Source organism: Hyperolius riggenbachi, chromosome 2 (genome assembly GCF_040937935.1).
Source record: "Hyperolius riggenbachi isolate aHypRig1 chromosome 2, aHypRig1.pri, whole genome shotgun sequence".
Taxonomy (NCBI): domain Eukaryota; kingdom Metazoa; phylum Chordata; class Amphibia; order Anura; family Hyperoliidae; genus Hyperolius; species Hyperolius riggenbachi.
The window spans coordinates 250,816,811-250,831,672 of NC_090647.1; the positions used below are offsets into that span (position 1 = coordinate 250,816,811).

The window sequence follows — 14,862 nt, forward strand, 5'->3', positions numbered from 1 at the left end:
GCTTTCATGCGAAATCGCATGCGAAATCGCGGGGAAATCCGCATGACAAAGCCGCATGCGAATTTCCCTATTGAATACATTAGCGGCGATTCGCCCGCATTCCTGCCGCACCGAAAAACGCCGCCGCACACGTGGAAACAGCCCCATCCACTAACATTAAGTATGCGAATCCGCATGCAGTGCCCGCATGCGGATTCGCTATAGTGGAAACGAGCCCTTAGGCCTCCTTCACAGTGGGACGGTGCATTTGATGCGGCGTTAAAGTCGCACAACGTGCCCCTAACAGCGCATGTAGGTTATAAAATTGGACGTTATTTTGTACTACGTTGTGTCTCTTGGTGCGCAGTTTGTCGCATACTGGACGGAACAAAAACGGCGCATGTGTTACATTTAAAAGAACAAAACAAAACAAACAAACAAAAAAAAAAAAAACACATTACTGAGCATGTGCAACCCAACGCAGCAAATTTATTGCTAAATGCACAGCATGCAGCACTTTCTAAATATTGCACACAACACATGTGCACGGTGAATGTCGCACAGACTTTGCATTGCGGTGCGTTAGTCTGCGTTGGAACATTGTCTGACGTGCGACTTTAACGTTGCACTGTGAAAGAGGCCTAAAACAGCTATGTCGTAAGCTTAGATATCCATATATTTGCATAATCCAGCATCAATTGACTTGCATCTCATTACCCACCCCTAATCATAGATAAAGACCCTGAAATGGGTGAAGTATCATTTTATCCCAGAGGCTCTACCCTGCCCCATGCATTCAGATCTGGTCTATCCATTCATTTAAAAAAAGACAGAAAATGAATTCTCTGAGGCTGCTATTACACTGTAAATGTTGTGCATTACAAAGCAATGTTCATGTAAAGTCTACTAAAGATTACTGCTGCAATGCCATCAATATCTGATAAAATGGGATTTGCGCTCAAAGATAAGCATTATAACAAATGCAAAATAATTGCATCCCATTCTATACACCAGAATATTCATAAACAATACAAGAGATACAAGAGAAAGCACCCAAAGTATGCAGCACCAGACCAATTTAGGCTGCTTTCACAGTGAGACGTTACAGGCGCACATTAGTGCAGCCTGTAACGCAGCCCCACTGCACAGTAATGAAAAAATCAATGGGCTGTTCACAGTGCCTACGTTGCGTTACATTGTAACGCAGCACATCCGTTGAGTGCTGCATGTTGTGCGTTATGCGCGGTCAAGCCGCGTTAGACTGTGCGCACATGCTCAGTAGTGTTGGGGAGTAGTGGAGAGCGGCCAGGCACATGGCTAATTAATATTCACTGCACGGTGTGACGTTCAGGGTTTACTTCCTGGAGCAGCCGCTCTGTGCGGCTATTGGGCGGGACCACGTGATGCCGCATGTGTCCAAGAGTACGCATCACGGACGCCAGAGTGAGCTGCACAACGCGGCTCACTCTGACGTCCACATCAGACCACCAGGCGTTGCGTTAGGGGCACGTTATATGCCCTATAATGTCCCCTAAACGCAACGTCCTGGTGTGCAAGTAGCCTAAAACTCAAAATTATCACAAACTTTATTTGGGAATAGCAAACAAATTAAAAAAGCATTAAAAATCACCAAATGGTGACTGCAGCAGTATACAATCAATATAATAATTATATAAATAACGATTAAGGCCCCCCAAAAATTGTAAAATACCTCATACAAAACCTCAAATACTTGTGATCATAAATGTTACATCCAATGCCATATAAATAACCAGACCCTTACATAATATATAGTTTTGAAAAGTGTCCGTGAACAGGATGGTCCTATAGCTAGATTGCACAATAATCCAAAGTAAATAGTCCAGAGAAAGATCAGTGAAAAGATAATAAAGGGTTAAACACCCAGATATACGCGCAAACAAAATTAGATATAGTGGAGGAAAAGGCAGAGGACTTGCATGAAGGAGGTTGGAGGAACATGTGTATGACCCTGCCGCACGCCATGTTCCTCCAACCTCTTTCATGCAAGTCCTCTGCCTTTTCCTCCACTATATCTAATTTTGTGTGCGCGTATATCTGGGTGTTTAACCCTTTATTATTTTTTTCCACTGATCTTTCTCTGGACTAATGGGTCCTCATATCACTTGGTTATTTACTTTGGATTATTGTGCAATCTAGCTATAGGACCATCCTGTTCACAGACACTTGTCGAAACTATATATTATGTAAGGGTCTGGTTATTTATATGGCATTGGATGTAACATTTATGATCAGTAGTAATAGAGGTTTTGTATGAGGAATTTCCAAATTTTTTGGACTTTATTATTTATATAATTATATTGATTGTATACGGCTGCAGTCACCGTTTGGTGATTTTAATGCGTATTTAATTTCTTTGTTTGCTATTCCCCAATAAAGTTTGTGATAATTTTGAGACTTGATTGGTCTGGTGCTGCATGCTTTGGGTGCTTTCTCTTGTATCTCTTGTGTTTCTAAATTACCCAATTAGCACATTCCTATCTGTTTATTTATGTATTGATTGGAATTTGGATGGTGCTTGTCCACAATTCTTTTGCTAAATCTATTCATAAACAATAGTCCGGTCACTAGGAAATAAGAATGCCACCCATATAGTGCAGCATACAGTCCATAGACTGTGGCCTGGTGACGCACCGCATGCTACACGTTATTCTGTCGGAAATAGTCACACTGATTAAGTACAAGTGTGAATGCCAGCCAGGCATTTAACTACTTTAGCATTCTTTCACCTTATGCATCATTTCAGCACTCCTCCCATTCATGCGTCAATAACTTTACTACTAATTACAACAAAATGATCTCTCTTATTTTTTCCGCCACCAGTTAGGCTTTTTTCGGGTAATACATTTTGCTAAGAATTTTTCTTTCTAAATGCATTTTAAACAGAAATATGATTAAAAAATTTGAAAAAAATCATTTCTCAGATTTTGGCCATTACAGTTGTAAAATAATACAAGTTTGCATATGTGTATCAGCGCCAAGGAAACAAAGTGGCCGCTGCTGAAAGAAGAACAATGTCCAGAGTTCACAAACAGGTAAATTATCTATGATCAGCGCAGAGTCCAAAAACAAAAGACGAGTCTTCAACAAAGAATAAGAGCAGGTAAATCTCCAGGACAATAAATATGGGGGTCACAGCACAGCTCTGCAATCATGGATACCCAAAAAAAGGAAAGAGGCTTACCAGCTGGTGACAACCCACATTATAAAGGTTGTATCAACGATTTGGTAGGACATCAGGAAGCAACAGTCTGTCCAGGATCCACCAATTCAGCAATGATTCATCTCACGAATGGATATCAGTAAACATCATAAAAAACAAACGGCAACTCTAAGTGTAAACCGTTTAATATAGAGTTTTTATAGTAAAAACAGCTTAAAAATAGCATACAACCAAAACTTACATACGAGGCCCATGCAATGGGAACCCCGAGAAAGTTGCACGCGTGTATGGGTCAGCAGTAAAGGACAGTATAAAGGTGCCGCCTGTCTCCTTCCCGACTGGTTTCGCAAACTAGCGTCATCGTGATGACGTAAACGGTTTACACTTAGAGTTGCCGTTTGTTTTTTATGATGTTTACGGATATCCATTCGTAAGATGAATCATTGCTGAATTGGTGGATCCTGGACAGACTGTTGCTTCCTAATGTCCTACCAAATCGTTGATCCAACCTTATAATGTGGGTTGTCACCAGCTGGTAAGCCTCTTTCCTTTTTTTTTTTTTTGGGTATCCATAATTGCAGAGCTGTGCCGTGACCCCCATATTTATTGTGGTGGAGATTTACCTGCTCTTATTCTTTGTTGAAGACTCGTCTTGTTTTTGGACTCTGCGCTGATCATATATATTTACCTGTAAAATAATATATGCTACCATAATTAAAACCCTTGCCAATTTGTCCCTTTTATAAGGCCTGGTGCACACCAAAACCCACTAGCAGATCCGCAAAATGCTAGCAGATTTTTAAACGCTTTTTTTTATTTTTATGAGGCGTTTTGCTAGCGTTTTGCGGATTGCTGCTGCGGTTTTCAGTATAGTAGATTTCATATATTGTTACAGTAAAGCTGTTACTGAACAGCTTCTGTAACAAAAACGCCTGCAAAACCGCTCTGAAGTGCCGTTTTTCAGAGCGGTTTACGTTTTTCCTATACATAACATTGAGGCAGAAACGCATCCGAAATCCAAAAAATGCCTCACCCAGGCATTTTTCGTTTCTGCAAAACGCCTGCCGCTCTGGTGTGCACCACCCCATTGAGATACATTGACCAAGCAGATCCGCAGCCGCAAGCGGATCTGAAAACGCCCCAAAAGCCGCTCGGTGTGCACCAGCCCTTACACTGTTTAAATTATGCCCCTATCAATGTATGGCGCCAATATTTTATTTGGAAATAAAAAAGGTGCATTTTTTTCAGTTTTGCATCCACCATTTACAAGCCTAAATGTAAAATAGTAATATACCCTCTTCACATGCATATGAAAAAAGTTCAGGCTCTAAGGTAACTTTTTCTTGTTTTTTTAATTGTCATTTTATTTAAAGTTTATTTGGGAATTTTTGGGAGTGTAGGAAGTAAGGAGTTAATTTTAGAATGTGTAGGTACGTTAAGTAAAATAAATGTGAGTGTAATTTTACTATTTAACCACAAGATGTCCTTGCTATTCCAAATGCAAGGCAGAGAGGTACAGGCATGTGGGGAGGTTGACAGCAGTTTCGCGCCGTCACATACAGTGGTGCATCATCAGGACCTAATGATGCGCCACTGTATGTGACGGTGCGAAACGGCTGTCGACCTCCCCACATGCCTGTACCTCTCTCTGCCATGCATTTGGAATAGTAATGTATGCCTTTTAACTTTTTTCAAATAAACCAAAAAGTTTTATTTAGGGATGTGCCTCTTGCTCTTTTTGTGTACATTGGACTATGTTGTTTGGCTGATTGCACTCCCTCTGTGTTCTGATTTCTGATTCAGCCTCCTGTGCATGGTCATTTTTCTTCATTTTGATTGACAAGATGTCCTTGTGCATTACTTTTGTTGCATACAATTAGTATGCTAAACAGGAAGTAATGTGTGGATGTGTTACTTCCGCATCGCAATGATGCAGGCATTTCATTGATACGGGGACTTATATCGATCTCCGGGCTAAGAAGCGGCAGAGCGTACCCCCGCGGGTGAATGCGCGATCGGCCGCAGCAAAGGATTTTTTTCATAACTTCTACGTCTAGCATTTATTTTTGTGAAGTTGCTTGCTTCATTACTTGTGAAGCGGGCCATTTTGTGTACCTTAATATAGCTATAATATACAAATAGATGTAAAAATACATCTGGTGAGAAAAACTGCCCCATTTTAGCAAAATCATAAGCAGAAGGACATTTTATTGGCTCATCTACTCCAGCAGTAACAAATTCTGTTACAGATCTGTCGCTGTGCTTCAAAATTATGCAATCAGCATCTGACTGCAGAAGTTGGGAAAATAAGAACTGAAAATGTGCAAAGTGTCATATTTTACCTTCTGCGATTGCTCTCAAATATCAGATTACACAGCAGTCCAAAATACACAGACTGGCAAGTCTGTCAGTTCTGTACTACCACAGAACAGAGCAAAACCAACTTCAAAATACAAGTTAAGAACTGTTATTAAACTAGAGCATTTACTATTTTCACCACAAAAGCATTTCTTAAAGGATACCCGAGGTGACATGTGACATGATGAGATAGACATGGGTATGTACAGTGCCAAGCATACTAATAAAGCGGTGTTCCTTTTTTCCTTTCTTTTCCTGAAAGAGTTAAATATCAGGTATTCAAGTGGCTGACTCAGTCCTGACTCAGACAGGAAGTGACTACAATGTGACCCTCACTGATAAATTCCAACTATAAAACCCTTTCCTAGCAGAAAATGGCTTCTGAGAGCAGGGAAGAGAAAAAGGATCAATAGTTCATAGATCTTAGCTCTGGCATACTTCAATGAATGTGTCATTGAGCAAAAACAAACAGTTAACACTTAAGTAGATTTAAACATAAAATTAAACCGTGGAATAACTTCAAAAGTCATTTTAAGGAGAAGGAAGATGCAATCGTTTATTTCAGTAGTTTATTTTCGCTTCGGGTGTCCTTTAATAAGGCTAAAGGTGAGTACACACATCAGATAAAAGTCTTTGGAAAATGAAAGATCACAGACCAATTTTACCCCCTCCAATGTAGTATAAGAGCCATACCTACACAGTCTTTTCTATGGAGCTGACCTCCCCATCAGCCAGAAATCTTTGCAAGATGCTGCACACAAAGATGCTGTACACATTCAACAGATCAGTATCTGCAAAAGATCAGTTCCTGCAAAAAAGCATTGATAGTCTGATATCTGCAGATCTCATACACACCTTGTTTAATGGACATTCATCTGCAGATCAGACAATTATCTGCCGATCTGAAGATCCATCCTGGTGGATCTGAACTGCAGATAATTGTCCGTTAAGCCGCATCTACACGCGTAGATGCGGCTCCGATGTTCCTTATCAATCGAGCCGCTAATGCGGCTCGATTGATAAGATCCGATAGGACGGATCTCCGCACCGTCGATTCCCTGTTCACTCCCCGCGAGGTGACAATGGCAGGGAATCGAGCGGAAGATAAGCGGCACCGGCGGGGAATCGAATCCGGGGGACGTGGCGGGCACGCGGAAGAGGTGATCCGGCGGCCAATCGAGCCGCATCTATGCGTGTAGATGCGGCTTTAAACAAGGTGTGTACGAGATCTGCAGATATAGACTATGAATGCATTTTGCAGGAACGGATCTTTTGCAGATACTGATCTGTTGAATGTGTACAGCATCTTTGTGTACAGCATCTTGCAAAGATTTTTATCTGATGAGGAGTTCAGCTCCATAGAATAGACTGTGTAGAGTATGCCCTCATACTACATGGAAGGGGGTAAAATTGGTCTGTGATCTTTCATTTTCCAAAGACTTTTATCTGACGTGTGTACCCACCCTTAAAGAGACACTGAAGCGAGACTAAATCTCGCTTCAGCTCTCATATATAGCCCCTGCTAAAACGCCGCTATCCCGCGGCTGCATGAGGGTCCCTGACCCCCCAACCCACCCCCCACATACCTTGGTCGTAAAACTTTGTCGCAGATTAGCCCTTCCTAGAGGCAGGGCTAACGGCTGCAGCCCTGCCTCACAGCGCGTCTATCAGACGCGCATCGCCGCCTCTCCCCCGCCCCTCTCAGTGAAGGAAGACTGAGAGGGGTGGGGGAGAGGCGGAGATACGCGTCTGACAGACACGCGTGGGGCAGGGCTGCAGCGGTTAGCCCTGCCCCAATGTGGAAGCGCTCCCCCGCATTACGGAGGGGATTTGGGGGGACAGGGACCCCCGTTAAGCCGCGGGATAGCGGCGTTTTAGCAGGGGCACACGTGCCCCTGCTATATATGAGGTCTGAAGCGAGATTTATTCTCGCTTCAGACTCTCTTTAAGAGGAATATACCAGCCAATGTCTATCAAGCTGACAAAATGTTTACCCTCAACAGGCCCATTCTTATAAATAAAAAATTTGAAGAGAATTAAAAGACATAATGGTGATTAAAAAGGTGGGGAAAAAAAGAAGCGTATAACCAGAAGATATACAGGAAAGTGAATGAGCAGTGTTAGAAAGGAAAGTCAGGGCCCAAATAGCACACTGTGGGCACCAGTAAAGTGGTTAGCAAGTACAAGTGTATTTTTTTACCAGAATTGAAGTCATCTCTTGGACCTCCTCTAGACCCGTAACTATCGTGTCCTGAAAAACAAGGTAATATTGAAATGAAACCCACTTCTGAATAAGCCAATGTTTATAAACGCTGAAATGGAAGCCAAACCTCCTCCATAATGCAACAGATAAATGCAGAGAAAACAGGTTTTAATTTAATCTAACACAATGTTCGTGAGCAATAAGGAAAAAATTCTTTATATCTACTCCACAAATACTTTTCATCAATCTACAAAATAAGATTTCCACAAATCTCTAATCAAGCATTATCTATTCAACTTAAAATATTTTGGAGATCTTTTAGTTTAACTGGCAGGGTTCATAAAAACAAAAACAGATTATTGTATTAGGCCTGGAACCCACTGAAATCAGCAAACGCAAAACGCAACCGCTAGCGTTTTGTCTGAGCGGTTTGCAAGCGGATTCATGCGCGTTTTTGGTCGTGTTTTGCAACATTGTATTTTTTTCCCCAGCGGGTGCCTAGCGTTTTGCGTTTTTATCCTGATTGGTCCTGTGAATTATTTTTCATTTTGTTACAGTGTGCTGAACCGCAAAACGCTAGCAAAACCGCTCAGTTTAGGTTTTGCTGAGCGTTTCCGCTAGCGGTTCAATACTTTACATTGAAGCGCTAACGCTCCCAAAATGCTGCATGTCCTGCGTTTGCGTTTCTGAGAAACGCAAACGCTCCTGTGGAAGTTGCCCCATCCATTAACATTAGCCCAGCGTTTTGGCAAACTGCTAGCATATCGCAGTGCTGCCAAAACGCTGCCAAAAGCGCTCCTGTGGGTTCCAGCCCTTACTGCTGTGTAGTAAAAAGAGCTATAGTGGATAGGTTTTATTGTGCTTTATACCGTGGCAGTATAAAGCACAGGATTCTTACAGCTGGGAATTACGGTAAAGAGTCTTGATCAACATGGAAAATTCCAATGAGTTAGCAGAATTACAGATTTGTGACTGGTTAATGAAAAGGTTTGAGGCTTCTCTACTAATGCAGGAAAGATTTATGTTTTTTCTGCTTCTAAATCTTGCCACTCAGACCAGCAGGTTGGGCTGTTGAATGAATATACAATCTACTTTGCATAGAAGTGGTCTAGGTAAACAGCTCTAATAGCCACATAACGAAAGTAAATATATAACTAAGTATATACAGAAAGACAGTGGAGAGAGCAATTTACCACTTCGCATTCAGACCGTTTCCCCTTTATGGACCAGAGCAGTTTTGACGTTTTTGCTATGTCCCTATTTAATCAGCAATAACTATCCCTACTTATAAGGATGGGTACACAGGGCCAAAGCCCAATCGTGCACAGCTGTGCTTCAGCTACAAGGCCTTTATCTACGTCCTTGTGACTTAGATTAATGCTGCATACACACTTGAGATAAAAGTCTTTGGAAAAGGCAAGATCACAGACCAATCTTACCCCCTTCCATGTAGTATGAGAGCCATACTCTACACAGTCTATTCTATGGAGCTGAACTCCCCATCAGACAGAAATATTTGCAAGATGCTGCACACAAAGATGCTGTACACATTCAAAAGATCATTATCTACAAAAGATCCATTCCTGAAATAGATCCATTCCTGCAAAATGCATTCATAGTTTGAGATCTGCAGATCCTCATACACACCTTGTTTAACAGACTTCATCTGCATATCTCGCAATCATTTGCAGATCTAAAAATCCATCCTGGTGGATCTGATCTGCAGATGATCCCCGTTAAACAAGGTGTGTATGATGATCTGCAGATCTCATAGACTATGAATGCATTTTGCAGGAATGGATCTTTTGCAGGAACAAATCTTTTGCAGATAATGATCTTTTGAATGTGTACAGCATCTTTGTGTGCAGCATCTTGCAAAGATTGTAGCTGATGGGGAGTGCAGCTCCATAGAATAGACTGTGTAGAGTATGGCTCTCATACTACATGGAATGGGGTAAAATTGGTCTGCGATCTTGCCTTTTCCAAAGACTTTTATCTCAAGTGTGTATGTAGCATAAGTCAGAGGACTTACATATACTGTAGTTGAGGCTAAAGTGGTTAACTTAACCGAACATTTGACCTGCACAAAAAAAAGTGGATAGTGCTAAACCCATGTGTTTGACCAAGAATGTATTTAATAAAACATCTCCAGCTTACTGACCAACGGACACAAAACTGCTAAATAGTAACCAATACAATGGTCGACTTGAATTGTAGTGCATGTGTTTAACAGATGTAATAAAATTGTACATAATACACAAGCAAATACTTCTGAATTTCATCACCAAGTAAACACTTTCCATGAATCATTTCTTGGAGGAAGTCTTGTCAAACATTATATGCAGCAAAGCAGATAAACTCCCCTCACAATCAGTTAACTGGGGTTAGCTCTAAAGGCGAACTTGTACAAATAAAGGATATGAAACTATCACCACACCATCTTATTTGTCCTGTGGAAAGCTGCTACTTTATGCACATTAGCATGATCTCGCAACCCAAGCATGCAGTTTAGATGCCATGTTAGGCTGACACCACCATTATTTTTTAGATCGAAATTGCAACAGCTGAACCCTTTCAAACGCTTGTCGAGTGTTGGATACTTTCCCTGTGCTTGTGAGACACCAGAACCTAGAGGTACCTGGCGTGGGCCAGACCATGGCCCACAATTATGGATTGCAGTAAGGCTCAGTTCCCACTTGCAAAGGAAATATACCCATTAGGTACGTTTTCTGAAGTGCAGCAAAAAGACAAACCGATCTAATGCTAAAAATAGCTTGTGCTTCCACTTGCTATTTTTAAAAGAAACGCCATTACGAAAAGTTGTAAAATTTAAAATACACAAATTATATTTCTCCCAGTGTAAAATGAACTACAAATTATTTTATTTCTAAGTTGCTATTACTTACAGTAGGTAGTACAAAGCTGACAGATTTTGGACTAGTCCATCATCTCTTCATAGGAAATGCTCAGTATTAGTTTTATGCTTTACTAAAGTACCAACTAGAAAGAATCTATAGAAAGATACTGGCCAGTCTACCTGCTTGCACACTTTTGGCAGTCAGAATTAGCAACTGCCATTCAGTAAGTGCTTTTGTTAATAAAGAAGTAACTGAGAATTGCACGTGTGGATATGGACTAGTCCAAAACCTGACAGATTTGTCAGATTTTCAATACATACTGTGACAGCAACATAGGAAAACTAGTAATTAAACTACATTTCTCCCAGAGTAAAAAAATGCACTTTACAGTAGGCCTGAACGATTTTAGGAAAAGATTGAATTGCACGATTTCTGTCAGAAATTGCCATTTCGATTCAATTCACGATTTTCTGTATTTATGAGAACAGCATCAGCAATTTAGTCCTTCATTAGCTCTGTGAGAGTCTGCACTTTGCAGGGCAGGCTTTGGTTAATTATCAAACCTGGCTGGAGTGGAATCACAATTTGGCTTATGTTCTGTACAATATCACACAGTCAAGCTCAGTCACCTCAGCTCAAATGCATAGTGCCCACACTGCCCAGCACACATCTTGCACACACACACACAGAATGTATGAGGCACACAAGATGTCAGAGTGATCTGATGTGCAGAGTTGCAAAGAAAGCGGTGGCCAGAGCTGTAATACATCTTAGCCTAAATGGTACTGTCCATCATTGCCTGGCCAAACTCTTGACTGACAAGCCTGCCACCCGCCCAGCTGATGACAGGCTAGGTGGAGGGAAAGAGAGAGAAAGCCTGCGGGGAGTCTGCCACCCGCCCAGCTGAGGATGGGCTAGGCGGAGCGAGTGAGAGTCTGCCGCAGCCGCCCAGCTGGTGACGCGCTACGCAAAGCATAGAGAGAAAGTGAGAGCCCTGTGACGACGTAACAGGTGGAGGCGGCACTAGGAAGAAAGATGGCGATAGCCGCTACTTATATGGCGCGGCAAGCGGGAGATGGGCTGTCTGGCTGATCTCATGCACTGCTGCACAGCAGGAGGGATATTGTGAGAAAGCGACATGTTCACGATCACGGAATAGTCATTTCCGTGATCGCGATTTTGGTCTGAAAACGATAAATCGTTCAGGCCTACTTTACAGTATGCATTTTAATCTTTACAATTTTCCTGCTACATGTCCTTTAACCACTTAAGGACTGCAGTCATAAAACCCCTTAAGGACCAGAGCCTTTTTTTCCATTCAGACCACTGCAGCTTTAACGGTTTATTGCTCGCTCATACAACCTACCACCTAAATTAATTTTACCTCCGTTTCTTGTCACTAATACAGCTTTCTTTTGGTGCTATTTGATTGCTGCTGCGTTTTTTAGTTTTTATTATATTCATCAAAAAAAGACATGAAAAGACAGGGCAGTATAGGAACCCCACAAATGACCCCATTTTAGAAAGAAGACACCCCAAGGTATTCCGTTAGGAGTATGGTGAGTTCATAGAAGATTTTATTTTTTGTCACAAGTAAACAGAAATTGATTTTAATTGTTTTTTTTTTCACAAAGTGTCATTTTCCGCTAACTTGTGACAAAAAAAAAAAATCTTCTATGAACTCACCATACTCCTAACGGAATACCTTGGGGTGTCTTCTTTCTAAAATGGGGACATTTGTGGGGTTCCTATACTGGCCAGGCATTTTAGGGGTCCTAAACCGTGAGGAGTAGTCTTGAAACCAAATGTCGCAAAATGACCTGTGAAGTCATTGGGCTTTGGGTCCGTTAGCGCAGTTAGGATGCAAAAAAGTGCCACACATGTGGTACCGCTGTACCCAGAAGTAGTATAATGTGTTTTGTGGTGTATTCTTACACATACCCATGCTGGGTGGGAGAAATATCTCTGTGTAAAAAAAAATAAAAAAATTTGTCATTTACAGAGATATTTCTCCCACCCAGCATGGGTATGTGTAAAAATACACCCCAAAACTACTTCTGAGTACAGCGGTACCACAATTGTGGCACTTTTTTGCAGCCTAGGTGCGCTAAGGGGCCCAACGTCCTATTCACAGGTCATTTTGAGGCATTGGTTTTCTAGATTACTCCTCACGGTTTAGGGCCCCTAAAATGCCAGGGCAGTATAGGAACGCCACAAGTGACCCCATTTTAGAAAGAAGACACCCCAAGGTATTCCGTTAGGTATATGGTGAGTTCATAGAAGATCCTATTTTTTTGTCACACGTTAGTGAAAAATGAAACTTTGTGAAAAAACAATATAAAAAAAAAAATCAATTTTCGCTAACTTGACAAAAAATAAAATCTTCTATGCACTCGTCATACACCTAACAGAATACCTTGGGGTGTCTTTTCTAAAAAGGGGTCACTTGTGGCGTTCCTATACTGCCCTGGCAATTTACGGGCCCAAAACCGTGAGTAGTCTGGAAACCAAATGTCTCAAAATGACTGTTCAGGGGTATAAGCATCTGCAAATTTTGATGGCAGGTTGTCTATGAGGGGGCGAATTTTGTGGAACCGGTCATAAGCAGGGTGGCCTCTTACATGACAGGTTGTATTGGGCCTGATCTGATGGATAGGAGTGCTAGGGGGGTGACAGGAGGTGATTGATGGGTGTCTCAGGGGGTGGTTAGAGGGGAAAATGGATGCAATTAATGCACTGGGGAGGTGATGGGAAGGGGGTCTGAGGGGGATCTGAGGGTTTGGCCGAGTGATCAGGAGCCCACACGGGGCAAATTAGGGCCTGATTTGATGGGTAGGTGTGCTAGGGGGTGACAGGAGGTGATTGTTGGGTGTCTCAAGGTGTGATTAGTGGGGGGGAATAGATGCAAGCAATGCACAGGCGAGGTGATCAGGGCTGGGGTCTAAGGGCGTTCTGAGGGTGTAGGCGGGTGATTGGGTGCCCTAGGGGCAGATAGGGGTCTAATCTGATGGGTAGCAGTGACAGGTGGTGACAGGGGGTGATTGATGGGTAATTAGTGGGTGTTTAGAGGCGAGAACAGATGTAAACAATGCACTTGGGAGGTGATCTGACGGCGGGTCTGCAGGCGATCTGATAGTGTGGGTGATCAGATTGCCCGCTAGGGGCAGGTTAGGGGCTGATTGATGGGTGGCAGTGACAGGGGGTGATTGATGGGTAGCAGTGACAGGGTGTGATTGATGGGTGATCAGTGGGTTATTACAGGGAAGAACAGATGTAAATAATGCACTGGCGAATTGATAAGGGGGGGTGGGGGGGTGTCTGAGGGCAATCTTGAGCGTGTAGGCGGGTGATTGGGTGCCCGCAAGGGGCAGATAGGGGTCTAATCTGATGGGTAACAGTGACAGGTGGTGATAGGGGGTGATTGATGGGTAATTAGTAGGTGTTTAGAGGAGAGAACAGATGTAAACTGTGCACTTGGGAGGTGATCTGACGTGGGTGGCTGTGGGTGATCAGATTGCCCGCAAGGGGCAGGTTAGGGGCTGATTGATGGGTGGCAGTGACAGGGGGTGATTGATGGGTGATCAGGGGGATAGATGCATACAGTACACCGGGGGGGGGGGGGGGGGTGAACAGGAGTCCCCAGGGGGCAGTTTAGGGACAAAAAAAAAATAAAAAATAGCGTTGACAGATAGTGAGAAAAACAAAAGTTTGCTTTCCTAAAACAAAGAATTTGCGATAATTCAGGTTGGAGTGAGCTTGAGATGTCTCCCAGGCACCACTGCTGAATATATGCAAATTAACCATTGTACAGATAGTGACAGGGAGTGATTGATGGGTGATTAGGGGGGTGATTGGGTGCAAACAGTGGTCTGGGGGGTGGGCAGGGGGGGGTCTGAGGGGTGCTGTGGGCGATCAGAGGGCAGATCAGTGTGTTTGGGTGCAGACTAGGGTGGCTGCAGCCTGCCCTGGTGGTCTCTCAGACACTGGGACCACCAGGGCAGAAGGCAGCCTGTATAATACGCTTTGTATACAATACAAAGCGTATTATACGCTTTGTATGCGGCAGATCGGGGGGTTAACATCCCGCCGGCGTTCCGTATGGCCGGCGGGATGTCGTTGCGGGTGGGCGGAGTCTAATGCTGGCGGATGTGCGTGATCCCCGGCCCGGAAGAGTCCCAGGACCCAACGCCAATGTGCGTTACGTGGTCCTGGGGCTGCCACTTTGCCGCTGCCAATGTGCAGTGGGCGGTCGGCAAGTGGTT

At 43.0% G+C, this 14,862-nt stretch overlaps 1 protein-coding gene across 1 annotated transcript in view; it reads right to left on the reverse strand.

The window, feature by feature from the left end:
• EIF4H (eukaryotic translation initiation factor 4H) overlaps positions 1-14,862 on the reverse strand; it is a 70,409-nt gene that overhangs the window by 13,081 nt on the left and 42,466 nt on the right. The window contains exon 5 of the mRNA XM_068268497.1: positions 7,740-7,790. Within this exon, the coding sequence (XP_068124598.1) occupies positions 7,740-7,790 (51 nt within the window). The remainder of the gene's footprint in view (positions 1-7,739; positions 7,791-14,862) is intronic.